We start from the raw sequence: 26,784 nt of genomic DNA, 5'->3' as shown, positions 1-26,784 counted from the left end.
GTCGGTCTGGAGATGGTCGGGGCGGGTATCCCTGTGCTCTGGGCCAGGTGTGGGGTCTGTCCCCACCTCACCTGGGGGGGGTTCTCCTGCAGCAGCCAGGGTTTGCCCCGAGCCCCTGGGAGCAGCGTGGAGGAGCCGCTTTCCTTGCTGGCCCGTTCCTCCGCCTTCCCGCGGCGCCGGGCGGTGCTGGCGGCCGGGGGCGGGCCGGGGGCGGTGATGGCGATGCCCCTCCCGGTGCGGCGGCGCGCAGCGGGGCCGGGGCCGCTCACACCGGCGGCGGCGGCGGCGGGGCCATGAAGGTGAAGAAGAGCGGCGGGGCCGGGGGGGCGGCGGCGGCCAGGACCGAGGAGGAGCTGGGCCGAAAGGCGCTCATCGGGCCCGACGATGTGCTGGGGCTGCAGCGGGTCACCAGCGGTGCGTGCCGGGGATGGCGCGGCGGGAGGATGGGGACCGCGTCCCCGGGGGGAGAAAAGGGCAGCCGGTTCTCCTCTCTAAACCGGGGGGAAAAGAGGAGCTGTTTGCCTTTCAAACCCAGAGGGAAAAGGGGAAGCGGTGCTCCCTTCCCTGGGGACAAGAAGTGGGGATGCAGCAGGGCAGGGGACGGAGCCCGCAGAGGGATGTGCCACCCCGGGGGCTGGGGACCGGCGGGAGAGCAGAGGTTCTCCCTTCTCTTCTTGAGTGCAGCCCCCCAGCTGTGCTCGAAGGTCGGTGTTGGGATGCTCCTCGCTGCTCTCCCCATCACCCTGTGTCTGCTCCCACGGCAATGGGACGGGCTGGATCCCTGGTCACAGCATGGGGGGACTCCAAAGCAGCCCCAAACCCATTTTCCCCCTCTCCAGTGTAACACCCGAGGTCTTGAGGGCATTTTGGAGGCGGTGGGTGGGAGTGTGTGCCTGGAGGGGCTGTTGTGCTTGGCAGAAGAGCTCGGGACAGCAGCACACGGGGCTGAGGAATGGCCAAGGCAGGGGGGAATGGCTTCACACCCATAGAGAGCAGGTTTAGATTAGATATTAGGGAGAAATTCCTTCCAGGGAGAGTGGTGGGGCCCTGGCACAGAGAAGCTGTGGCTGCTCTATCCCTGGAAGTGTTCAGGATGAGCTTGGATGGGGCTTGGAGCAGCCTGGGCTGGTGGAAGGTGTCCCTGCCCCTGGCAGGGGGTTGGAACCAGATGGTCTTTAATGTCCCTTCCAACCCAAACCATTCCGTGGCACTGCCTCAGGCCAGCAATGCCCAGGGACAATCTGCCCCGGTGTCCCAAAAGGTCCTTTTTCCATCTCCCAGGACCTTTGCGTTGTCTCTCTGGGCTGTCAGGGCTGAGGGGCTGCCCGGGGGGCTGGCTGTGCTCGCTGTGCCCCTCAGCACTCTGCCCTCCGCGCCAGCGCAGTGTCACCGGCCGGGGCTGTGAGGAGCCGTGGAGAGGAAGGATGCGGTGTGGGTGCTGCTGCGTGCAGGCAGCCCCGTGGGGCTGTGTGTGAGCAGGAAGGGAGGAGCACAGCCCAGCAGGGACTCGTGTCAGCCCTCAGGAAGGGCTCACAGAGGCTCCTCTGAGAGGGGCTGCTGTTGCTGGGGACCTTTGGGTGCCCTTCTGCGAGCTCTGCTGGTGCAGCTGCGTGATTCCGTGCCCAGAAATCCCCCGCCTCTAGCAGGGAGAGCACGCAGCAGGCACTGGAGCATCCTGCCAGCATCCTCAGCTGGATGGTGAATCCCAGCCATGGCTGTGTGAAGCTCTGTGTGCTCACTTCATGGCAGCCTTAGTGTCCCTGCCCTCACCAGGGCTGCCTGGAGGGGACAGGGCCACCCCACAGCCTTGCTGTCACCTCGTGTGGCATCAGTGGGGATGGATGGTGCTCTTGGTAAGCTCCTGCCTTCCCAGAGAGCTAAGCTGGTGAGCCAGGCTTGGAGCAGAGCTGGTTGTTGTCTGCCTCTTCCAGCCCTGGGTCAGAGTGCTCTGGAGCACAGGGAGGATGTGAAATGCATGAAAATGTTGTGTTCCCATCCTGCTGTGAGACTTGCTGGTACCAGGGTCAGAGACAGGCACTGTGATGATGTCCCAGGCTTACCTTGGGAAGTGCTTCCTGTCCTGCTGGATGTGTGGGAGCCAGGAAATGCTCCCCACACCTGAAACCCTCGCTGAGTTTGGGGGTACACCCACGTTGAGCATATTGTATCTTATCACCCAAGAACACTTTGCAACTCCCCTTCTCAAGCTCAGTTTTTTTTTGTCCTGGTGGGTTTAACAGACAGCAAAGAATATTTTTCAGATTTTAAACACCTAATAATTATTTGGGGCATTCTATGGCCTTTGCTCATTTCGACACCCTTAAAAACAGATGGCCAGAAATAGCAATGTGAAACTGTTCCGCTCTTCTGCTTCAGGTAGGGGAGGAGGAAGGACCAGGCTGTGGGAGGGAAGTTCACAGCTGCCCCAGCCTTTTGGACGTGCTGGGTGTCAGGGCAGACACCACACCCTGTTGCAGCAATTCTGTCTTTGACAGGCTGGAGGTGAAGGAGGAGTCGGTGGTGGGGCTGCAGCAGAAATGTCCTGGTGCCCTGGCTGCCCTTTGTTGTTCCAGAGAGAGGATAATCCATCCTTATCCAAACTCCTGGGCCAGTAGCACTTCAGCTCACACACTGAGCTGTGTCCTGCCTGGGACCTGGGCAGGGCTGGCTGTGCTTTAGGGTTGCTTCATCAACCAGAGCCCAGCAGGGCTTGGTACCACAGGAAAAGTGTGTTCTAGGAATGCTCACACCAGGAGCAGCCTTCCATCTCTCCAGGGAGAGGTGGAATTCTGGCTGTAGCACAGAATGGTTTGGTTTGGAGGGGACCTTAAACCCCACCTTGTTCCAAGTGCCTCACCAAGAACAGGAGCACAGGGACCTTCCACTAGATGAGGCTGCTCCAAGCCTCACTCAACCCTTCCTTGAACGCTTCCAGGGATGGGGCAGCCACAGCTTCTCTGCCCAACCCCTGGCATTGCCTCAGCAGCCTGACAGGGAAGAATTCCTCCCTAATCATCCTTCCATCAGGCAGCACAGCTGGACTTTGCTCTCCCAGTGGGTGCAGCTGACCCAGTGTGAGCTGGCAGGGTGGCGAGGCAGGATGTGGCTCTGTGGGCAGCCACAGGAGCCAGCTGGGCTCTGCTCTTAATGTGCTTCTAATAAGCTTAACTGGGGAGTTGTGTGAGCTGCCCTGCACATTCTGTGTCCTCCCATCAGCTTTTGTGCCCACAGCGTTTCTGGGCACGCTGGGTCCAGCCTGGTGGATCTGGGATGCTGCCCTGGGATATCTGGGCCTCCTGGGCAGGCTGGGTCTGGCTCTGCTCCAGCTGGATCAGGTGTAAGGCTGGAGAACCATTTCCTCTGCAATTAGTGAGATTTGTCACTGGCTCACACAACTGTGGTTGGGAAAAGCGGAAAAAGCTCATGACGTGATTAATTTAAGATTAGCAAAGGAGTGGGGCAGAGCTCAGTTCAAATTGCAATTAATTACTGAGGCAGCCAGAGCATCAGAGGAGTCAGATGTGTAACAAAAGACAAGCTCCAGCCTCTGAGGCTGCCCTGCTTATCACCTACACACTTTGCCTGGAATACCAGATCAAATCTTACATTTTAAATTTTATTCTAATGCTGATTTTATTTTAGGAAACCAAGGGGTTAAATAATTGATTACATGCTTGGAAAGTGTTTCAAAACAAACCCTAAAAATAAGGAGCACACACGTAATCGTTTCTGAAAGTAATCTCTTCCTTGAGCTGTCACTTGGGATTTCTCTGAGACTTCTCTAGGCAGCTTTAGCTAAAGGCCAGCTTGGCACAGGGCTGCCTCGGTGGGTTAGGCAGGCCAGGCCCTTCTTGAGGGACTTCCATAACAGTTTCCTGCAGTCAATTAAAGAAAAAAAACCCAAATAAACCATTTCCCTCCCCTCTGCCTCAGCAGTTCAAGTTCTGTAATGCTAAACCATACAGGATCCATGTTGAAATCAGTTTCCAAATCCATGAGGTTTTCATAGGCAAGGAGAGAGGGAGGCACTAACAGGAATGTGAGGCAGATGTGCACGAATCCATCTTCAAAGCTGCTCCTGGACCATGACTTCTCTCCCCAATTAATGGGGAGAATGCATTTTATTAGGAGCTGTGTGTGTGTCTGTGAGGTTAATAAATCCCTGCCCTGCCCTGTCCAGGACTGTGATGTGTGGCTGTGTTTTGATGTGCTGATTTCTTGTTGCAGAGCTGTGCCAAGCTGCTCTCCCCACGACCCTTCCCTCAGCATCCCACACAGCCTCTGAGCTTTTCCAGGGCTCTGTGTTTCCCAAAGTCTCACAGCACAACAGGAGCTGTTAGGATTCCCAGGGGCAGCACACACAGTGTGGTGTGGGGATTCCTCCTTCTCCTGGGGTTGTGGGTTTGGGCCGTGGTGGAAGTGGGAAAGATAAGAGGAACTCAGCCTGAGGGTCTGGGCAGAGCTTGGCTTTGGCTCAGCCCAAAAATTGGGCTGATTTAGTTGATGTTGTGCACGTGGTTTCAGACTTTGAATGCAATCAGTGAAAAGGGGGTAGGAGAAAGTGTTTGGATGCCTTGGAAATGGGGGAAGAGCAGCTCCATCCACAGGCTGCAGGGCTGTGATCAAATTAATTGTGAGAGGGTGAAGTCTGGAAAGCTCTAGCTAAAATTAAAAAAAAGAAAAAAAAGAGATGAGCAGGCTGCCACAAAAATCAGTGCCTGGTGAGCTGTGCAGTGGGGCTTGGCAACTGAGGGGCTCTGGGGACCTTGGGGAGTGCCTCCTGCCCTAAATCCCTCTGCTTCCTTGACAGTAAATGTGCTGCTGTGGAAAAACCCCCGTGGGATCCTTGTGGTGCAGGATTGTCCCTCTGGGGCCCTGCAGCAGCCTAATTCCAGTGCTGGGTCAGAGGGCAGCTGCTCCCTCCCTGTGCAATTCCCCTGCTCTCTGCTTCTCCAAACCCCGTGGTTTGGGCTGGAGGGATTTATTTTACAGGAGCAGATCCTGTTTCCTGGCTGCCTTGGTGTCACAGGGCTGAGGCAGAGGGCAGGGAAATGGTTTATTTTTTCCTTTAACTGAACCCAAGCTGTCTGGGCAGGTGTATCAATAGCACCTGGAGCCTGCCCTGCCTTGCCCTCAGGTCCTGCTCCGTGTCCTGCGTCACTGCTCGGCCTCTTCGTGGGGTCTGGGCTATTTTTGCTTCCTCCTGAGACTCTTCAATCTGATAATCTCCTAATCTCCAGCTCCTGGCAATTCCTCTGCAGTTGTCTTGGCTTTATACCTGGTTTATGTCTTGGGAGTTGGCTTTAAAATAGCTCCTGACCTTGTTGGTTAATGCATGTTAGGAAATAGGCCTGCATAACTACAGGACCCTTCTCATCCATTCCCTAAATTGTTGTTGTCTATGTTGGGGAGAGAAATTCCTGTTACAAGTCTCTGCTGTTGCCTCAGTCTCTTGTACAGCATCCTCCTGATTTACACCCATTTCCAGAACCAAATTTTCAGGTTTTTCTTACCCTGGGTGCACTCTGCTTTCCTTAGAGGGCTCTTAAGGCCTTAAAATAGGAGCTGCCCCATCTGAGATTAGACTCTGATGAGCACAGAAATATCCCTGGTGTCTGTGAGAGGGGACACGTGCTTCCTGCTGATTGCAGAGATGGAGAAGGGATCTTGAAAAGGAGCACAACAAAGAGTCTGAATCCTATTGCCCATGAGCTTGTTGTAAAATGGGCCTGGTGGGGTGGTTGCAAAGGAAATTTGGAAATACAGCATTGAATTTTAGCTTTCTGTCACGAGGAGCAAACCTGATCTTGTGTATTTAAATGACAGGGAGAGGTCTAGAGGACAAAGTGCCTTTGTTTGCTTTCCTGTGTTATTTAGCTCTGCATTATCCCTCACCTTTTGTGCTCCTCTGTAACACCAGCTGCTAAAACACACACCTGGAGTTCTGCACCAGGGTTCAGGATGTGCCAGTGCTCACAGGCAGTGCCTGCTGGCATTGTTCTGCTGGTTTGTTTTGTAATTTTGGTTGGGTTTGGGAGCACAGGAAGGTTTCCTGGGTAGGAACTGTCTCTTCCCTGGATTAGGCAGTGGAAGTACCACCTCAGAACTGTACCAGGGGAAGGAGCACTTGCTGATTCTGAGAACAAAGCTTGAGGCCACTGAACTGTTTGGGGTCACTTTGGAATCACTTTTTCCTACAAAGGAAGGATTTGTGAAGGAATTAATTGAGTTAGATTCAGGAAGCCAATCACCTCTGCTGCTTCCTCAGACCGCCACAATGGTGTTGGTTGTGATCCAAACTCTTCACAACTTGTGATAGATCTTCAGATAGAAATTGTCTCTAAAAGTGGGCAGTTGCAGATCTTTGGGCATGATCCAGAGGTTCTGGGAAAGAAGCTGGAAAGGCACCATCAGGAATGGTGATGTGAGTGAAAAGTGGCTGCTAATACCAGGTGAATTGTTTTCAGGAAGGGTTTGGGATATGACAGTTCCCTGGGCTTTAAGAAAGGGTAGGAAGTACTCCTCTTTTGTGACCTTTTTTTTTACACTACTGAATGTGGGTTCTTATGGATAAAAACCAATCTGATGGGTTTTCCATGGCAGTGCTGCTGTGTCCATGCCTTCATCCCTAAATCAGGTGAGTATTGAAGGCTCAGGAACACACCGTGATGGTTCGGTTATTAACAGGGAAACAGCACAACCTGCTTCAGGGGAAGTGGAAGAAACAAGAAAATATTGTATCCTGAGAGATCAACCCACCATTGTTAGTTTCTCTGTAACGATCCCCTCCATGGAGGTTTGATCTCTGAAATAACCAGGGCTGCTGCCTCCCTTCCCCAAATCCTGGCGACGCTGAATTAGGAAAAGGGAGGCAGATGAGACATTTCAGTGAGTCACGGAAGTGTGGGCAACTGGGCCCTACAGTAATTTAAAAATAAGTGTGTATGGGATGAGATTAGCAAATCTGACAGTGCTCAGCTAAGCAGAAGGATCTGCCAATTGCAAGCAGCCCATTCCCAATAAGCCCTTCCAGTGCAGCCCCAGGCTCCTGTTACGTGTGGGGGGAAAAAAACAGCACGTGGCTACTTTGATTGATTTTTGAGCAGGAACAGCAGAAACAAATGTAGTACAGACTGAGAGGAATATATGTGTAATACAGAGTGAGAGGAACATATATTCCTCTGTTTTTTCTTTTTTTTCTTTTTTTTTTTTTTTTTTTTTCTTTCTAGGAGACTGGGCACTGCCAGAGGAGGTAAAAAACCCATTTCATTGCAGTATTCTGGCAGCTGATCTTCCCGGATGGCATCCAGTTGTATATTGGCATGCTGATTAAAAAAAAAAGACCAAAAAAACCCCCAAAAAAATAGGGTTTAAAATATTATCAGGGCAAAAAGAGTTGGAAAATAGCAGCATAAAGGTGCAGGCATCACTGAGCAGGAGCCTGGTGGGGATTCTACCCGGGGTTTACTCCTCTTTGGAGGCTCTGCTTGGCTCTGCTCTGCTCCAGATGAGTCATGGACACTGTTACTGCAGCAACGCTGCTGCCAAGGAGGGGGATAAAGCTGTTGCCATGGTGCTGGATGGGCAGGAATTCTGCAGGAGTAGAAACACTTAATAATTAACTTGCAGACAAACGCGGCGCTTCAGATTCGCCAGCGTGCTCCAGGGAAGGTGTCCTGGGCTCCTGGGTGACTCTGCCTGTTGCCAACAGCCTTCCCAGGGAACAGCCAGTGGCCGTGGGCCCGGGGAGGGGAAGCTGGGCTGTGGGAAGCTGTGCCTGCTTCCATCAGTTTGTGTTTTGCATGCTGGTGCTCGGAGCTGGGAAGTTGTGGGGCGGGTTAGGAATTGGGGTGGCTGATGTGTCAGAGCCCAAAATCGCAGGGTAATTGCAGGACATCTCCCTGAGGAATGCTAAACATCAGGGCCTAGGGCGAGGGATGGGTTTAAATTCCTGTCCTGTCATCGTGGCTACTGTTAAAGGCGCAAAAGGAAGATTTTTTTGGTGCAGTACTTGGGATATTTGACCTAACACAGGCTTGTGTTTTCTTATGGGAGTAAAAACGTTGAGTGCTTGTGTCAATTTTCCTTGTGCTGTGTTGATAGGGAAGGGAAAATCCCTGCCAAATGCCAGGGATGCTTTGAGCACTGTCCTCTGCCTGAACACCCATTTATAGAATTGTGGAAACCCAGAGTGTTTTGGCTTAAGAAGGACCTTAAAGATCATCCACTTCCATCCCCTCTGCCATGCAGGGACACGTCCCACTAGACCAGGTTGCTCCAAGCCCCATCCAGCCCGGCCTTGAACACTTCCAGGGATGGGGCATCTACAAATTCTCTGGCATTCTTTTGACTATTCACCATATGGGGTTGTTGGAGAGCAGTGAAACTGGCCAGGGAGAACATTTAACACCTCTGCTCCTTGTACTGAGCTTATTTGGACAGTTCTCCAAGTTATGGAGGTTTGGAAGGAATAAAAGGCTTCTAGGAAAGTGCTGGTGCCAGGTGTTTGTGTCCAGGAGCTCAGAAGTCTCTCACAGTGGTCTTGGATTTCTTAGGGCTGTGCTGAAGTTGGGTTGGCATGGGCAGGTCTGAGCTCTGAGCACTTGTAACTTGTTTTTATGTATTCAGGTGGATGGATTTGTTGGAGTTTCAGAAATAGGAAAGCACACAGAAATAAGTTATTAGCTCAGATTAACAGCAGGAATTAGTAGCTGAGGAAGTGTTTTGAATTAGAATGTTAAAGTGTTATTTTCACCTTGGAACCCCCAGAACCAGTCTCCTACATCAAGCAAATGTGCTGTTGTTTGAAAGCTGACCTGGCTTGTCTGCATAGAGCATTTCTTTAAATTTGTGAGGGTAAAGTGAGTTACTGGAGCTGCATTCAATCTGTGCTCCCTTCCCCAGGGAGGAGGAGGATGATTCCTGTGCCAGGAGCTGGCTTAGGGCACAGCTGAAGGCCAAAGCTGGGGGGATTTTAGTGGTGGAATCCTCATCCCTGGAAATGTTCAAAAGGCCTGTGGATGTGGCCCTTGGGACATGGTTTAGTGGTGAACACAGCAGTGCAGGGTGAAAAGTTGGGCTTTATGATCTTAGGGGGCTTTTCCAACCTTAACAATCCTGTGATTCCATCTTTGACTTCCTCTCAAAGACACTCACAGCAGGGAAGGGCTCTGCTCCCTGTTTTCCTGACACAGGGAAAGGCTTCACCATAATTTCAGTGCTGAGGAAAACAAGGCCTGGTGTGGTGAGAAGAGGCCACCCTTTGTGTGCAGAGGGCTGGAGCAGGGAGGTGGCTCAGGGGAGGACACTCCTGTTCCAGTTAAGTGCAGTCAGCTTAGCTCCCAAAGCTGCTTAGCCCTCACATTCTGCCACAGGGCAGTTTTTAAAACAGGCAAAGCCTCTTAACCCTGGAAAGGCTGGGATTTGATGGAGGTGCTGACTAGTCTGGGAGGAAATGGGTGCAGGAGTTGCTGGCACAGAGTTGGAAAAAGGTGATGACCTCTGAGTGTTGGGGGAGAGAATTCTTTCCCCGTCCTGTCTGAGCAGGGCAGTGTGAGCCTCTAGAACTGAGATGTCTTCAGGGACATCAGTTTTGAATTAAAACAGGCAGTGGTGGAGATGCATTTGGGCTGCTCTCACTGCTGGTGTGGCCTCCAGAGAGCAGCCAGAAATTCCTGATATTTCAGGGCAGCCTTCATTTAAATTTGCTTCCCCCCTGCAGATTATTTGTGCACTCCCGAGGAAAATGTTTACAAGATAGACTTCACCAGGTTCAAAATCCGGGACATGGAATCTGGCACAGTCTTGTTTGAAATCACCAAGCCAGCAGCTTCAGGTGAGTGCACACACGAAATAAGGTTTCCATGAACAAATGCTTTCTTTTGCTTTTCCCCACTCCTTTAACTCCACACATTTCCCAAAAGTAGCAGAATCTGTCCACTGCAGGAGGGCCGGAGCCCCATCTTGCTGCAGGAATGTTATTCAGGTGTCTCTTTGTACTAGCAGGGTGAGCAGAGCTGGCTGCTGCTGTGCTCTTCCTGTTGCCATCTGTGATGGGAAGGGACAGATGGATGTTGTAAACAGGAGCAGAGGAGGAGGAGGAGATCACTGGGTGGTTTTTTCTTGGCTGTTATTCAGCTTGTGCCCCCTGCACATAGTTTAGCTCTTAGTTTAAACATCTCTCACTGAGGAGTCAGGAAAATGGTATTTCCAAAGGCGAGAAACTGCCAACAGGCAAACGAAACAAACTGAACATTCGCCTTTTATTTTTGGTTTGATTAATTTTTAGGTGTTACTTGTAAGCATCCAAGTGTTGCCTGTTGCCAGTGGTGATAAAAACCCAGGGCAGCTGTTCTGTTCCTGGCCAAGCACTTTTAACCCTTCCCCACCTCCCTGCAGGTGAGAGGAAGTTTTCTGTAGCTTATAGATAGCAAAGCAAGCATGCTGAGGGGAAATGGCTTGTCCAGAGTCACTCTGCAGTCCTGATGTGAGGAATAGAAATCCAGAAGATTCTGGATTCCTATTCCTTATCATCCTCCAGTAGATAAGGAATAGGAATCCAGAAGATAAGAAATTACTCAAACAAAAGGGCCATCTCTCAACATTCCACCTGTGAGTGACCAGGGGTGGACATCTCAGGACAGAAGTGTGAGCTCAGCACCAGAGCGATTCCCCGGCTCGGGTGGCTCAAGAACCCCACCACAAGTGTTTCCCCTGAGTTTGTGGCTCTCAGGCAGCTCTGACAGAGCTTTCCTTGTGCTTTTGCAGAGCGGGAGCACAATGACAGGAAGGACGTGGACCCCAACGCCGGACGCTTCGTGCGCTATCAGTTCACGCCCGCCTTCCTCAGACTGCGGCAAGTGGGAGCCACGTGAGTAACCCCCCTGCTCCTTGGCCTGGCACAGAAAACAGCTGAAATCTTGGGGAAAAAAACTCCTCTTTTCCATGTTCATCCTGCCAGGAAGGTGATTGAACAGGGGGCTTTTTCATTTATTATGAGGCTCTCCAAATCTCTGTCGCGTTAGGTTTCAGCCTGGTGCTGAAGGGATTGGTGCTAAAAGAGGAAAAATAAAGTGGGAAGGGTCTGGGGAGATCTTAGAGCACCGTCCAGTGCCTGAAGGGACTCCAAGAGAGCTGGAGAGGGACTTTTGGAAAGGATCTGGAGTGACAGGACAAGGGGGAATGGCTCCTAGTGCCAGAGGGCTGGGATGGGTGGGATATTGGGAAGGAGTTGTTCCCTGTGGGTGCTGAAGCCCTGGCACAGCGTGCCCAGAGAAGCTGTGGCTGTTCCGTCCCTGGAGATGCCCAATGCCAGGCTGGATGGAGCTTGGAGCAACCTGGGATAGAGGAAGGTGTCCCTGCCCATGGCAGCTTTAGGATGTTTATCTAATGCTGTGGTGTGTCCCTGTAGAACGCTTTAAGTAAAAGAGGAAACAGTAATTTGATTAGTGCTGTTGCTTTATATTTTTGGCTTTTTTTTTTTCAGAGCTGTCTTCTGCCTTGCAGGAATATTGCAGATCTTACTGAAGCATGAAAGCTCACGTCAGTTTTACCCTTGTTTTTCAGGGTGGAATTCACAGTAGGGGACAAACCCATTAATAATTTCCGTATGATCGAGCGGCACTACTTCCGTGACCAGCTGCTGAAAAGTTTTGATTTTGAATTTGGCTTCTGCATCCCCAGCAGTAAAAATACTTGTGAGCACATCTATGAATTCCCCCAGCTCTCGGAGGATCTCAGTAAGTTCTTTGCTGTAAACTTTCATTTCTGGGTTGTCACACCATGATGTTCGTGGTGTTTTGGGGGAGCCCTTTCTTAAAAGCTGTCTCTAGAGAGTGGGTGGGGTACAATAATTCATCCGTTAAAATCTGTGTTAACACTGATTTTGTTTTCTAGTAGGATGTATCTCATCACACACCAGGCAGTTGCTTGGGTTTATTATTTTTTTTTTAATTCATAAAAGGGAAGCTTTGGTATCAGGGAGAAAAAAGATAATTGTGTTATAAAACAAGCAAAAATAAGATTAAAAAGATATCCAATAAATGGGTAACTTAAATGTTATGATCTGTTTTAATGTTTGATGTGCTACATTGTGAGCTTGAGAGGTTTTAGTATGAACATAACTTTTATTTCCTCTCCTCTCTCAAAAGAGACAATAGCACAAGCACTAAATCTCTGTGATTTTCCTCTTTACAACCCCTAATTGTGTGTGTCAGCACTAATATTGCAGTCTGTGGAAAATACAGTGAGGCTCTGCTGTCAGGCCGGAACAAATTTACTTTGGGTTTGCTGGTTTATCACTGTTTTTAAAAACAAAACAAAAAGAACCCCAACCTAAAATGTAATGGGATTTTATTCTGAGGTCCCCTTTATATGGTGCCATAATATATTTGAATTATGAACATTTTTAATCCCTGAAATTATTCAAAGAAATTGTGGATGTGGCGCAAAGGTTTAGTGAATTCAGGTTGGATTTCAAGGCCTCTGAGGGCTTTTCCAACTTAAAACCTCCATGATTATGCTTGAATTATTTAAAAGACACCAACAAGGAGTGGTTTTGGGCAATTCCCATTTGAGTTTTGCTTTTCCACCTGATTTTGCAGCTGCTTGGGGGATGCTGAACAATGCTTGAGCCCAGCATTGGGGAGTATCCCTGAAATAAGGGTCTCCTCCAGCCAGGTCTCATAAACTCTTGGAGATCTATTTCACACCCAAGATAGCTCAGCTACCTTAGAAAGCATAAAATCAGCAGGATGGCTTCTGTGGTAGTGTTGGAAACAAAAAGTTTTAATAAAAGGCAAAATAACAAAACCCTTTACAGATAAAAACCCAGCCAGGTGCAGGAGGTCCTTGCCCCTGGTAAAACACCTCACAAAAGCCATTAGTTTCTTTGTTCTCTTCTTTTTCCAGTAAATTGCTCAGGTGGGACTTTCTGGCTCCTGTCCAAGTTTGAGGTGAAGTCCCCCAGGTCCTATGAGGTGTCTTTTCACCTGATTGAGGAGAGAAACTTCTGGGCTCTTTTCCTTTTTGAGGAGACAAAGGACAGTTTTGTCACTCTGTTAACAGGGAGCACATTCCTATATGTCCCTGTTAATTGGGTTTTTGGGTTAAATTGGGTTAATTTGGTTCAATATTGGGTTAATTGGGGTTTTTTCCCCCCTCACAGTTCGAGAGATGATCCTGCACCCCTACGAGACACAGTCGGACAGTTTCTACTTTGTAGACAACAAGCTGGTGATGCACAACAAGGCAGATTATTCATACAGTGGAGGACCTTGAGCCTGGGCTGGATGGCTTCCTCTTCTTCCTCCCCTTCCCTCTGGAAGTCGTCAGGGATCCCAACACCTCCAGCTCCTGCAGTGTCACCTGGACAAGGATCCACCCACCAAGGACTCTTTGCCACAGTAGGAGTTTCATGACATCTCTCTTGAGCTCTGAAGCAGACCCGGTTCTTCAGAAGTTTTTGAGCTAAAAATGATCTTTGGATACCACTTCCCTAAGTTCTTTTAAGTGTCTGCTTTGAAAATGGCCTTGTGGGACCTGAGGGGTTTTGCCCTGATTCTGTGAATTTGTGTTCTTGCCCTCGAGTATCATTTAGGATTGCTTTCCCAAAGAATGTAATCAGAGAAAACCATGGGAGTGGATGGATGCAAAGGCAGAGGTTTGGGTGGTTGTTTCTCTTTGTGGATGCTTCAAAGGCCAATTTAACTTGTCCAGCCTGTTGAAAATATCGAGCAAAACATCTCACAAAGGCAAGTTTCATCTTTAGACTGGCTCTCTCCATGGATATTTCATCCTTTAGTTTCAATCCTTCTGGGTAATGTTCTGTTTAACCTTGGCAACACCTAAACCTGCAATGAAGAGCAATAGTTCAGTGACAGAGCTGTGTTAATTGGGTGTTTTTACATTTACATTCCTTTTACATTTCAGATGAAGGTAAAATGGCATTGTGGGTCTATGAACCTCCCTAAGTACATTCCATTGATTTCAGTTTTTTTGCAGAATAATCAGTAAAACCAGAAGGATTTTAGCTTTATTTAACATTTTTGCTTTATTTAACATTCAGCCTTTTCATGCCACACATTTCCCATGTCTATTTTTTTCATCTCTGCTCGATACCAAGATAAGGACTTCAGCACTGCTTGTTAGAGCAACATTTTAATTGTCTAGGGCAGCTGGATGGTGTGAAATTTCCAATTTTCTATGTGTATCTGCATTTAGAGGAGGTTAAGACAGTGTTTCCCCTTTTGTTAAAAACATTTCTCATCAGATAATAATACAGGTGAAGCTAAATCTAATAATCTACAACTTTAACACACAGCAAAATATTTAGCAAGAGTTCTCTCTTCTCTTCTGGAAGAAGTTTAACACCAATTTAGTCCAAGAAAGAGCAACACCAAGAATAAACTAGTGTGGGGTGACCTGTTGTCATGAAACCCTTACTCTGAAAGTCAGTTCACTGATATTTAAAAAAAATAAAAAAAGGAAAAAAACAACAAAAATAAAAGACAGTTGCAGTCTGTAGATATTTCTATAAATACTTGATGTCTCCATGTCTAATTCTGTGAGTTGAAGTGGAACATTCTATGTTAGCCTCAGATAGGTGTAATAATTGTAATAATTTTTATAAAAATACCATTTCCAGTCGTGATGAGCATCTCTGTAGTCGCAGCCTGTGTCAGACAGGACAAACAATTCCAAGTGTAGCCTCAGGCCAGGGAGGTTTTTGTGCTCTTGTTGGGGTTGTGGTCACTTTTCAGTGTGTCACCATTTGTGTTTGGCTTGGCTTTTTTGACTGCTGAGAGAGGAGGCAGTTTTTAAAAAAAAATAAAACCCAGTGATTTTAGGTTACAGCGCAGTTTTTATTAAGCTTGGTAGCTACAAAAGTGTGTCAAGTTCACTGGTTTTACACAAGGAGTAGCTTGTAGTAATTCTTATCACAGTGAGACTTGTATTTATCGCTATTTTTTGTCTCTAATGTATTAAATCATACAAATAGCCTACAGCTGACTGATCAGTTTGAGAGATACAAAGGATTTCCTCATTATTTGTGCAGTACTTTGAGCTACTGACCATTAATTTTATAGCACAGTAATTACTAAAGATGGAAATAGGTTCAAAAATGTTTTCATTCCTCCCCCAATTTATTTTTTTTAATCAGGGCTGTTAAATCATATATCCAATGACATTTTGCAAGTTTTAAGTATTTCTGAGCTTTGTTTCAATTTGCAGGAGAAAAAAAATGCTAATTTAAAGACAAAATAAAATGAATATTTATAATTACCACCCTTCATAGGGATTTTTTGGGGGGTTATTTTTCACCTGCTGTTCATAACAGCCACTTCAGTGCACAATATTTTTAAAAGACTTTTAGGAATTGAATTTGCCCAGAATTTCCATTCATCTATTTAATATGTTGTGATGAGATCAGTTGTACTTTGGGTCATTTGATGGAGTTTCCTCTGAAATAGTTATGTTCTGCTCCTTTTTTTATGCCATCTCCTTTTAAGACTTATTAAAAAAGTAGTAATTCCATAAAATATTGCTGTAATCAAGGGAAATTTGAGTGGTAGACATGCCCCTTATAAAAGAACCAAGAGAAAGTCACTGTGCTCCAAGGAGTGCAGAGTGTGGATGGAATTTCTGACATTTTTCTAGTGTAGTTTTGAGGTTAAACACAAGAGGATGAATTATCAGCTGCTCCTCTCTGAAATATTTTGTAATTCAGATTATATATGTAATAATTCCAATCTCACAGAAAATTTACTGTGAATCATATGGGAGATATTGCACTGAGTGAGATTGTCGCCTAAATATTATTAGGAATATTTTAAGCCAGAAATAAAAATTGAACATTTTCAATAAAATAACTTTCAACCAATTTTAGATTGAACATTTCAGTTAGGACAATTTAATCTTATTAAAAATCCCCAGAGTTTGTCACAAGCAGCAAATTCTGATTCCTAAAGCAAGACAAGCAACAGAACTTTCTGTGGGAAATGCAATGAAAGTGCTTTTCTCTGTGTCCCACTGAAGCAGTTATCACTGTTATCTCTCTGTTTCGCTTGGGAATTATTTGTTAGCATTTCCTCAAGGCCATGCACATGCACAATCTTTGCAAACATGTGGGAATCAGTGTCCAGGAGAGAGGTTTTGTTCCTTTCCCACCTGCTCACGCAGCAGCATCAAGTGTGGTGTTGACATGAGGCACATAAACAGCACTAAAAGTTTTTTCTTCAAAAATTTTGGCTGCAGAGTTGCTGTTTTCGTGCCACTTCTCTCCTTGTTTTGCTTAAAAACCACCTTCAAAATTTAGTGTAAAGACCAAGCTTTGTGCAGCATCCAATAATTTCAACTTCCTTCTGAGAGGGAGCTGAGTTTGCAGCTCAATTGTGGAACCCACATTTTTTTCCCTTAAATTGGCAGCTGGTTCTTATAATAAACCAGTTGAGAATGAAGTCTTAGCAGCATTGTTCACAGAAGAATTTGTTAATCTTCTTGACTAGCTATTATTTTTTATTTTAACTTTCATCATTATTGGGTTTACTTTGGAAGTTCATTACGAAATCCCCAAATATTGGCTCTGGGAAAAAAGGAATTGTTGTATTTTCTTCCTTGATCTCATTTTAAATATGACTTTAATTAGCGCTGCAGCTTTGTTTTAACAAGCCAGCCTGGCAATTTGGGATCTGAATTTCTGAAAGTGAAAGAAAACATCCAAGAGCTAACCAAGATTATCTGCTAATAATGCCCTCTGTTTCCTGTCATAAAACAGGATTAAGTGTGTGCTTTACACAGTGACTTAATCTTGGAAAAAGAAACTGAGTCTCTCTGAGTGCTAATAGTGACATAATTTTTCTGAGAGACAGGGAAATTACAGCTCAACACATTCTTTCAGGGAAATTACAATTTGACATATTTTCTTCACTTTGTCAGTCTTGGATTCCTTTCACAGTCAGGGTTTTTAAGGAAAGCAGCAATACATTGGTGGTGAGCTGCATGCTCTAATAACTCACACTTCTGTGGCAGGGAGAGAACTAATTTTTTTTTTTTTATAATTAACACATCAGCTGTGGTTGAAAATTTAGAAACTTTGCTCTCAGTTCAGTGGCAAAAGCCAAAATTGTTTCTGTGAATTACCCGTTAGGTGGTGACACTTCTGAAATAACTGAATGATCCACCCTTCCTGACTCAGAAGAGTTTATTTATTTATTTATTTTCATGTAGAAAGTCTCCCCAGGGTTGAAAACAATCTGCTGGGGTTCAGTTCTTGCTCATAATCTCTCTCTATGTCTTGTTTTTTTCGAGCAGGTCAGTAAGATGCTCTATTTTCCACCTCTGTCCTCTGAGTTTTATTCCAAAATCTTGTGTAGTGTCACAGTGGTGGCTGGCTTGTGTGTGAAACATGCAGGCAACCTCCAAAATCTCTTCAATTTGAGAAAGAGCTGTTAAGGTGTATTGAGAATTATCCTACATATCAACCCCTAAAAAATAAACCCCAATCCTAAAGACAAAAGCTGCAGGGAACTTTTAGTTATGCAAAGATTGGGGCTATTTAAGGTAAGAAAATGCTGATACCCAACTGTCATATTTAGTAAGTATTATAAAAATGCTCTATTAATTATTCATAGCCTGGAAAAGATGGTTAACAGCTCAGTTTTAATTAGCTCTGGTTAGGAAGGAAACCATAGAAATCATTGCTGTCGTTTGGGGCTGTGGGGCAGCAGCTGGAACTGTGTGTGTGGCACAAAATTTGAGCAGATTTATCTGCATTTTTGGGGGAAAGTGAGGGAAAGGAGGACAAGGACAGAAAAAAGCATTAATTTCAGCTGTTTGGACCCAAAAGCTTCAAGGCCATGGTGAGTGACTCAATTTTCTCCTGGGTCTGAGGCAGCTGGGAGCTCCTGCTCGTGGCTCTTCTCTCTATCCCCAGCATAAACACTGCCTAAATTCATAGAGGCTTTTCAATATTAATGTTAAATACCACTGAGAGTTCATATCATTTAGTCCACGTGGAAATTGCTGATTTATTTGAGGGCTGTGGTGCTCCAGGTCTCACCTTGCAGCTCAGTTGTTCTCCCCATCACTGGTCAGTGGGTGAAATGTTGTTTGTGTGTCTGCAGCCCCCCAAAAACCCCCTGTGTTCCTGCCTGCTCTGGTGTCTGCTTCTATCTGAATACACCCAGCAAACCTGTTTGAATGTGACTTTTTTTTTTGTTTGTTTGTTTTCTTGGCATAGAAACAGAATTGTCTGTATTAAAATGTATTTATAAAAAAAAAAAATCTATTTTTTGGGGAAGGAAAGTAGGATTCTCGTTACTGTACCACTGGGAAAACGTTAGGAGCATTTTTACTGAGTTAATTTCTAATTCTTTGTACTTTGGTAGTGATTTGTTTGCTAGGAGAACATCCACTGTGGCCCATCCTGTGGCAATGCAATGCACTGTCATGCAGAGAATCTGGTTTTCAGAAAACTGGGAGTCCTTTGTTTCCTTTTTGGGACACGAGGGAACTGAGGAGATCACCAGGAATAGAAGAACCTTGGCACAGAATCCATTCTGTGGCTTTGGCTTCAGCCTGTTTGACTTTTTGCAGATTAAGTAGAGAGAGAGGAAAGACTGAGACTTTAAAAAAAAAAGAAAATTAGATGCTACAATTTAGTCTTCCTGTAGGAGAAGGAGAGTCCTTAAATTAATTTATACAAGGTTTAAATAGGGACTGCACTTGCTTCAATTGGTTTAATATTGGCAGCTTAGTCATTGATGTGCATCCTAGGGAATATGCTTAACTTTTTCCATTACCTTGGAAAATGGTTCAAAAACATGTCACTTCCATTAGCAAGTGTTTCTTCTCCTGTAACAAATTGCAAAATGTGTAAAAAAAAAAAAAAAAGAAATAAATTATTGATCCTAGAAACGAGGGTGATTGTCTATTTTATTTAAATATTTCTGTGAAAAAAGCATTCAAACTTTCATTTCAGGTCTCTTCCATCAATATTCAAACTCCAGTTTTTGTGCAGATGTGTGTGAGCAGCTTCATTTTGTGGTGATTGGTGGAAAGACTCTGCAGTGGTTTGGGTAGTTCTGTGGGTAAAACCATCACATTAAAACTGCTCAAGTGGGATTTAACTTTCAGATTGGGAAAATGTCTTGGGGTGTAATTAAAATAATTTGGTATCAATTGCATTAATGGGACTCTGGAGTTGCACAGATCACAGCTGTGTATCGGGTTGTGATTTTAAAATATTTGCAAGTTTGAAAAGTCCGTTTGAGAATTTGAGAAAATGAAAAATGTGAAAAAGAAATTAGTTTCAAAGTACATTAACAGAACCTTGCAGTTCCCTGGATCCCTCTTATGCACCAGGTTGTGCTTCTGAAGAATTTCTGGCTGCACTTTGGAGAATCAAGTTTTGAAATTCATGTGAAAATTGCTGTCTCTGCCTTATTGACTAAAACTGAACCAGCAGCTTGAGCTGAAGTGATTTTTACTGTGATAATTCCATCTTGGTGGCTTAGATATTTTATTCAGAAATTCCTGGGAATACCTCTGTGTTTCTCTGGGAGCAGAACAACTCTAAGAAGAAGAGAAGTAAGATGGTTTTGTTTGAAAATATCTTCTATAACTCATTTTGATTCCACAGAATTCCTGGGGACTCCTCACTGCCTCACAATATCCTGGGGGACATCATTGTGTGCTGGAATTTGAGTGAGGAATTTATTAATACAAGGGCTTCCCTTTTGGATTGTGACTTGGAATTCTTGCATGCTGATTCACAGAATACCTAAAAAAATATAAAAAATACCAAAATCAGTGCTAATAACTAATAAAGCAGGTTAAGCAGTCTCTCTGATTAACTGGGCTTGCTTAGAAATCTGAGATTGCAAAGAGCCTTAAAAGAAAAAAAAAAAATTCCCATGAAAACTCCACAATGTTAAATGTCTGCCAAAAATACCCTGCATTACCAGTGCTCCCCCCCATTTAGCTGATTTGTCAGTCTCGTTTATTAATAAATATGCCTAATAATTCTGGAGATGGTTTCTGCTTCTCCTCAGATTCTTATTTCCTTTGGCATTTCTCAGCTGCTGAGTTATTGTGGCAAATCTTATGTATTCACCCCATGTTTCTATTTTATTTGTCATTGTTCAAGGGCATTCATCTATCTCTGACTTGCATTCCCTTAATGTTTTTCACTTGTAGGAGGAACACTTCTCAGTGATAAAGTACTCCAAATTTCCCAATTTTTCCCTCTAACACAATAGATCTTACTTTAAAGATAATTTTTGAGATTACTGAAATCTCTCATTGCATGCTAGGATAACCCAAAACCATTTATTCTTCCTATTTGAGCCCACAAAATAGAGCAATTCCTTTACAGAGATGATTTTTTCCCCTTCATCAGTGCTGTACAAGAACTTAAAATAGGAGGTGAAATCATCCTGGATAATGTATTTTAATTAAAACTACAAAGAGAATTTAGGTAGGTAGAACATAATTGCAGTTGGATGATTCCCAGCCCTTATTTTGAAAACTGACTTGGGACCTTATATAACAAAGGCCTGTTTTATTTAATAATAATTTAATTATTCTAGTGGACGGCGTAAACCATGTTAATGAAGCTGCATATGAAAGCAATCTGTAGCAAGAAATAAAAACAGGCAGGGAATTTACAAACAGCAATAGAGAAAACACATAATTAAATTTACTTTATGAAAGGGAGATAACACAGACAGGAGAGAAGAGTTCCAAACACCTTCAGTTCTTCCTTTCCTGTGGAATGAGAGGATAAATCCATGTGAGGAGAATAACAATTTGGATTAAATTAGATATGAGGAAGAAATTCTTCCCTGTGAGGGCGTTGAGTCCCTGGCAGAAGTTGCCCACAGAACTACATGTGCCAGACCTTAAAGCTAAAAATATTTAGTCTCTATTTTAGTAAAAAAACAACCCAAAAAACAACCAAACACCAAACCCAAAACTCCAACTCAAACTTTGTTTTTCATGAGTTACCTGAAGGGCACAGGGCACCAATGTTGTGCCCGTGTTACTCTGTTCACTGGCATTTGACTGGGGTTGAAAATCATGTTTTTATTTCCCAAATGCATTCCTTACCGTCCTGATCTATAATTAAGTGTCTAATTAAACCTGCTGCCTGCTTTGATGTCTGCGCAGGTTCCTAAATCAGGAGAACAGAGGGTTCACTGTAACCCTTTAAATTAAAGTGTGCAAAGAGGATTGACACAAATTCAGAGGAACAACATTGCCCCAGACACACCAAGGCTCTTCAGCACTTAGATGTCAGATTTTAAAGATATTTCCCCACTGGAATTCATCAGCTGGCATTGCTCATCACCTAAATTTGAAATAACAGTGCAGAAATATTCCTTGCAGCTGACAAACACTGGGCTGTGCTTCCTGTGGCTGTGTGGCAAGAGATGATTGGAGGAAACACAAACACAAGTGTCACCACTCAGATAACTTTTGAGAGCTATTATTTCAGCCAAGGTTTAAATTTCTGTACGATATATTAAGATGAGAAAGATCCTTTCCAGCCAAAACAAAAATTTGCACCTTTTTATTTGTTTAACACCAACTAAGCATTGCAGCTTTCTCCTAGATCAACTGGATATTTGGTAGAAAATATTTTTCTGTATGTTCTGTATATTTTAGGAGTTTTCTTAATATTCTGAAGTTTTTCTAGGAGGAAAGGCAAGTATAGAGGGAAAGGCAAGTAAAATTTTTGCTTTCCAGCCAAGCAAAAATTTGCACTTTTTTATGCCTTTAACGCCAGCTAAGCATTGCAGTTTTCTCCTAGATCAACTGGATATTTGGCAGAAAATATTTTTCTGTATGTTTTTCTGAATATTTCAGGAGATTTTTTAATGTTCTGAAGTTGTTCTAGGAGGAAAGGACAAGTATAGGGGGAAAAGCAAGTAAAATAAAAGCCTGAAGAGATGGTTTGGGCCTGGTGCCTCCAGCAGGCCCGAACACGCTGGGTTTATTCATCTACTTGAAATTAAATTCCAGCAGCTTCCTGGACAAGCAAGATCTTGAATTCTGTGCTCAAATCATGTGAATTCCCCTCTCCAGTGGTTTTTTGGGGCAGATGTGCTTCTGCCTGGGCTCTCAGTGGGTTTTTTTCCCTCACGCACCCAGCCTGGACTGCTGCTGGAATGAATTTCCTGGTGCCGATGGCGTGAGTAAGGAATTAATTCGTGTGACTAACGAGGGCCTTTCCTGCACTGCCAGGCCTAATTGGTTCTGTCAGGAATAAATCTTTAATGGTTTTTCTGTCCTCTACTGTGCCCAGGTCACAGCTGGATCGATCCAGAGCAGGATTCTCCCCTTCATCCAAGAAGCAAAATGGTGTGGTTATAATTTGTTGCGGTGTTGTTGTGGGTCCCAGGAGGAGGTGAGAGATGAGAACTGACTATAAGTTCTCAGAAGGTTGATTTATTATGATATTATATTAAAATAAAATTATATACTAAAACTACACTAAAGAAAGAGGAAGGAGACATCAGAAAGCTAGAAAGGAATGAATAATAAAAACCCATGACTGACAAGAGTCCCAACACAGCTGGACTGGGGTTGGTCATTAAGTAAAAACAATTCACATGGAACCAATCAAAGATGCACCTGTTGGTAAGCAACCTCCAAACCACATTCCAAGCAATCAGATAATTATTGTTTACATTTTGTTTCTGAGGCCTCTCAGCTTCTCAGGAGAAAAATCCGGACAAAGGGATTTTTCATAAAATACGACAGTGACAAAATGGCCCCGGGGTGGATTTATTGGGGCCTTTATGTGTCCAAAGGGCCCCCAAAAGGGCTGGGATGGGAATTTTGGGAAGTCAGAAAAAGGGGAAATGGCTTCACACTGAGAGGAGAGGTTTAGATGGGATATGAGTGAGAAATTTTTGGCTATGAGGGTGGAAGTTGTGGCTCAATGTCAGTCTTGGAGCAACCTGGCCCAGAGGAAGGTGTTGGAACAAAATGGTCTTGAATGTCCCTTCCCACCCAAACCATTCTGTGGTTTTATGCTTAAAGAAAAGACCTTAAAATCATCAGTTTCATACTTCAGTCAGCATTTATTATGATTATACCCAAATACCTGGTATTTGTCATCAATGTGCTGCTTGAATAAGAGCCCCTGGGTGAAATAAGTGCCACGTACATTAATGACCTTCCCACTGCTGTAATTTTCAGTAATTTCAGCATTTTCCATGCAAACAAATATTCTTTGTGTGTGTTTATTTCTTTGAACTAAAAAATAGCCCTTTTCTGCTTCTACAGACTGCATATAAATTGTGTTTTATGACAACTCCATCATTCACTATTTTAGTAGCTCTCAATTCAATTTTTGCTGTGACCACAGATGGAAAATGCTGCTTTAAAATTTCCATTTATGTCATTGCAGGGAGGGAATGCACAGTGAACCAGAGAGTTAATCTTCTACTACTGAGGGTTTTGGGTTTGTTTGTGTGAGACTGGAAATTAATTAGGAGGTGAGGAAAAACTCATGTAAAAGTGTTTGCTGGTTTTGATATTCAATAGCCTAAACACAAACATTTACACACAAATCTGAAAGCCTGAAGTACAAAAATTCAGCAGCAGTCCTGGTAAACTAAATTCTGGAATCCAAATATTTATTCCAGTAGTTTAAATTTGTTTGAAAGTGCCAGTAAGTCAGTTGCACTTCTGAAGCCTTGTGTACAATAAAGCTGATGTGAAATTCAGTGTTTTATCTGTTCCACAATTCCAGTTAATCACTGCTGGGTTTAAACAGCTCAGTGCTGTGCCCGGGGTTTGAAAGATTTTGCCGAGAGAATTCTCCTCAGATCAGTTCCTATCTCAACAAAAGCAAGTGAATGTTCACCAAGAACATGCAAATATGGGAGGCAGAAATCTTGTAATAATTTGGCCCCATGAGAAGAGAAAAGAGCTTCAAAACATAGTTCCAATATAAATGGTTATTTGAATGTTTTGAAGTTTAAATGAAACCTGCAATAAAAAAAAGGTTAAGCTAATAAATCCTAAACTTTAGAGTGCAAATTTTTCCTAATCATATGTTGGAGAGGGCAGCTGTGAGCACTTTCTTCTGTTTGGTAATAAGATATTTTTATGGTAATTACACTTAAGGTTATTTTTTTTCCTAGACAGGTTTGCATAATCTCTTTGGAAGAGGCTGATTAAGCAGACAGCATTAGCCTTGGACTGGGAAAACTTCATTCTTTCCTTTCTTTCTCCCCCTTTTTTCAGAGTGCTGTTTAAAATGGAATTTAATGCTAATGTATCTGAAATAGATTTGCAATGTGTGCAAAATACTGATTTTGTGGTAGGTACAAAATAAGGTGTCACCAGCTCTAAGGAAATGTTTATGTGCTATCAATATGTCAAGTTATTTCAAAAGTCAAAAATAAGGATTGCACAAGCTGAGGGTTATTCTTGTATATAAACTTTTATAAAAGTAGTTAAATAAACATAATTTCAAACTTTTTTTTTAGTAATTGTTCTGGAATTGTAATTTATAATATAACTCTTTCCTCATGATCTCATATTTCAATGGGTTGGTTTTGTGTCTACCAGAATCACTAATGCTAAACTGAAGCAAGACAATAAAATTTCAGATGTAGGAGCTTGAAGTGTATCAGGAAAGGAAACCCAAACCCAGACAATTTATATTAGTTAATAACTTGCAGCATTGTTTGTTTGTTTATCTTAATCAGAACTCTTTTTAATAAAAGTTATTATAGGACTTTTCTTATAACTTCAGTGAAATGTCCAACCATTAATTTAGTTCCATTAAATATGGAATGCATTGGAGAAAATACTTTTAGGTGCTTTGAATAAAGAACTTCATAAAGGGAGCACAAACCTCTGGTGTGGATACAAGAAACTCCAGAAAGCACAAGAAAAAACATGTTAAAGCATTTTATTTCCCTTTTGTTTTTTATGTCTGATCATTCTTCAAAGACTCATTACCAAAAAAAAAAAAATAGAATAAAGTCTGACAGTTTGATCTCTTCTCTATTTCTTCCTCCCCCTCCAGCTTGTGATCATGTGTGTGGTCACAAGCACGGAATGTATTGGTGCCCCTGAGGGAATGGCTGGGCCCGAGGCCACAGAGGACACAGTGACATACAGGAATTAACAAAACATGGATAGGTTGTTGTGCCCATGAATTATAAATCTTTGACCCAGAAAAAGAAGGTTTGCTTTTCTCACTTTCAAATCTGTGAATTTGGAGTTTCACAGACATTTAACTCAGCTTGATGATGTTGTCCAGATTCCTACTGTCAGTTTTGATAGATTTTTTTCACATGTAATGGGTTTGCTTTAATCATAAATATTTTATTACATTTCTGTTGTGGTTTTAGAGCAATGAGCCATCCCACTGCACTTCCTCTGGTTTGTTCTCATTAATTTTTTTTGTCTCCCTCTACCAGATATAAAACACTGGCAGTGCTGCTCATTCTGTCAGGAATATCTTGCAAAGGCCTGTGCTGTTCTGGCCATGGTGTGGTCCACTGTGTGCCACTCAGGAGGGGAATTTGTAAGGAGTTTAAAAAGGATTTAAGAACAATTTGGTGCAAATACTGACTGAAAATAGTGGAGGGCCGAGCATCTCTCTCCCTTGGGGAGCTGAAAATGTTTCAGAAAATCCATGTGCCAGCTCTTTGTTGTTTGCAGAGAAAAGCTTTGAAAAGGAGGGTTTTATCTGGAAATTCCCTGAGGATGGAGGTGTGCAGAATTCCCACTGGAACTGAAGAGGCTGAAATGAATTTGAGGGGTTTGGAGGGTTGGGACACCTGGTCCTGCCCAGCGCTGGGAGTCCTGGTCTGAGACTGGGATCTTCTGTTGAAATCAGAGCTCACAAACACTCAGAGCTGAGGGAACCCTGAGCTAGACCTGTGTCTGTATTCTTAGAGAACAATATTTACCAATTATTATTTTTGGCTTAAGAGGGATGGTGACATATTTTAAGGCATCAGAGAAGCAGTGTGTTCAAGAGCCACAGGGGTACAAAAACAGTGCCTGAGCACAGGGCAGGGGCTGCTTTGGTTTTGCTTTTCCTCAGTGCCTGTCTGTATTAAAATGTGTATTTATTTGACTAAAATGTGAAGGTTTTTTTTAAAAAAAGCACTTAAGGTAATAATATCCCTCTAAAAATATCTACTCTAAATACTGTGTGTTTAGTTGTAAGTTGGTGATTCTTAAATTACACTGAATATATATCTGAATATATATGTATTTATACTGTGTTTTTGATATCTATTTAGTGTTATATATATATATAAAAATGCATGCATACTGTTTATAAATAGTATTTTATGTGTACATATAATGTTATATGTACATATAATTTCCTGTTCATGTACAGTGTTGTATATACACATGCTGTGTTTATATACATTGTATATATATTACTCACATATTTATATTTATAAATATAAATTATATTTATATTTATAAATTATATTTATATTTATATTTATATTTATAGGCACATTTATAGTTATATTTATAATGTATATCTCTATTTATATACCTAGATCTATTTATATTTATATCTATTTATATTTATAATTTGTATTTTATAATTTATATTTATATTTATATTTATATTTAGAGTTAGAGTTAGAGTTAGAGTTAGAGTTAGAGTTATTTATATCTATATTTATATTTACATACTGTTTAGCAGCTTTTTACTCACTACATGCTTTAGACTTACCATAATATTCACATTTCTAATAATGTGTCATACTTAACTTTTTCTGCATTTCT

General features: G+C 43.4%; 1 protein-coding gene across 1 annotated transcript; it reads left to right on the top strand.

The window, feature by feature from the left end:
• The first annotated feature begins 293 nt into the window (after window positions 1-293).
• On the top strand, window positions 294-18,906 carry UNC119 (unc-119 lipid binding chaperone). The gene is made up of 5 exons (XM_058817866.1): window positions 294-414; window positions 9,722-9,835; window positions 10,768-10,870; window positions 11,566-11,738; window positions 13,166-18,906. Exons 1-5 carry the CDS (start codon window positions 294-296, stop codon window positions 13,276-13,278), a joined length of 624 nt encoding a protein of 207 aa, XP_058673849.1. The 3' UTR covers window positions 13,279-18,906.
• Window positions 18,907-26,784: the final 7,878 nt, after the last annotated feature.

The sequence above is a fragment of the Ammospiza caudacuta genome, chromosome 20, assembly GCF_027887145.1.
Source record: "Ammospiza caudacuta isolate bAmmCau1 chromosome 20, bAmmCau1.pri, whole genome shotgun sequence".
NCBI lineage: Eukaryota > Metazoa > Chordata > Aves > Passeriformes > Passerellidae > Ammospiza > Ammospiza caudacuta.
The sequence above is the reverse complement of the archived record's forward strand: the minus strand, read 5'-3'. Positions and strand labels throughout refer to the sequence as shown.

What these genes read in the sequence shown, in the direction of transcription:
- UNC119 (XM_058817866.1), top strand. Translation starts at nt 294, where the DNA reads ATGAAGGTGAAGAAGAGCGGCGGGGCCGGGGGGGCGGCGGCGGCCAGG. An exon ending in CACCAAGCCAGCAGCTTCAG is followed by an intron (nt 9,836 to 10,767) that starts GTGAGTGCACAC and finishes GTGCTTTTGCAG; the next exon opens with AGCGGGAGCACAATGACAGG. An exon ending in CTGCGGCAAGTGGGAGCCAC is followed by an intron (nt 10,871 to 11,565) that starts GTGAGTAACCCC and finishes CTTGTTTTTCAG; the next exon opens with GGTGGAATTCACAGTAGGGG.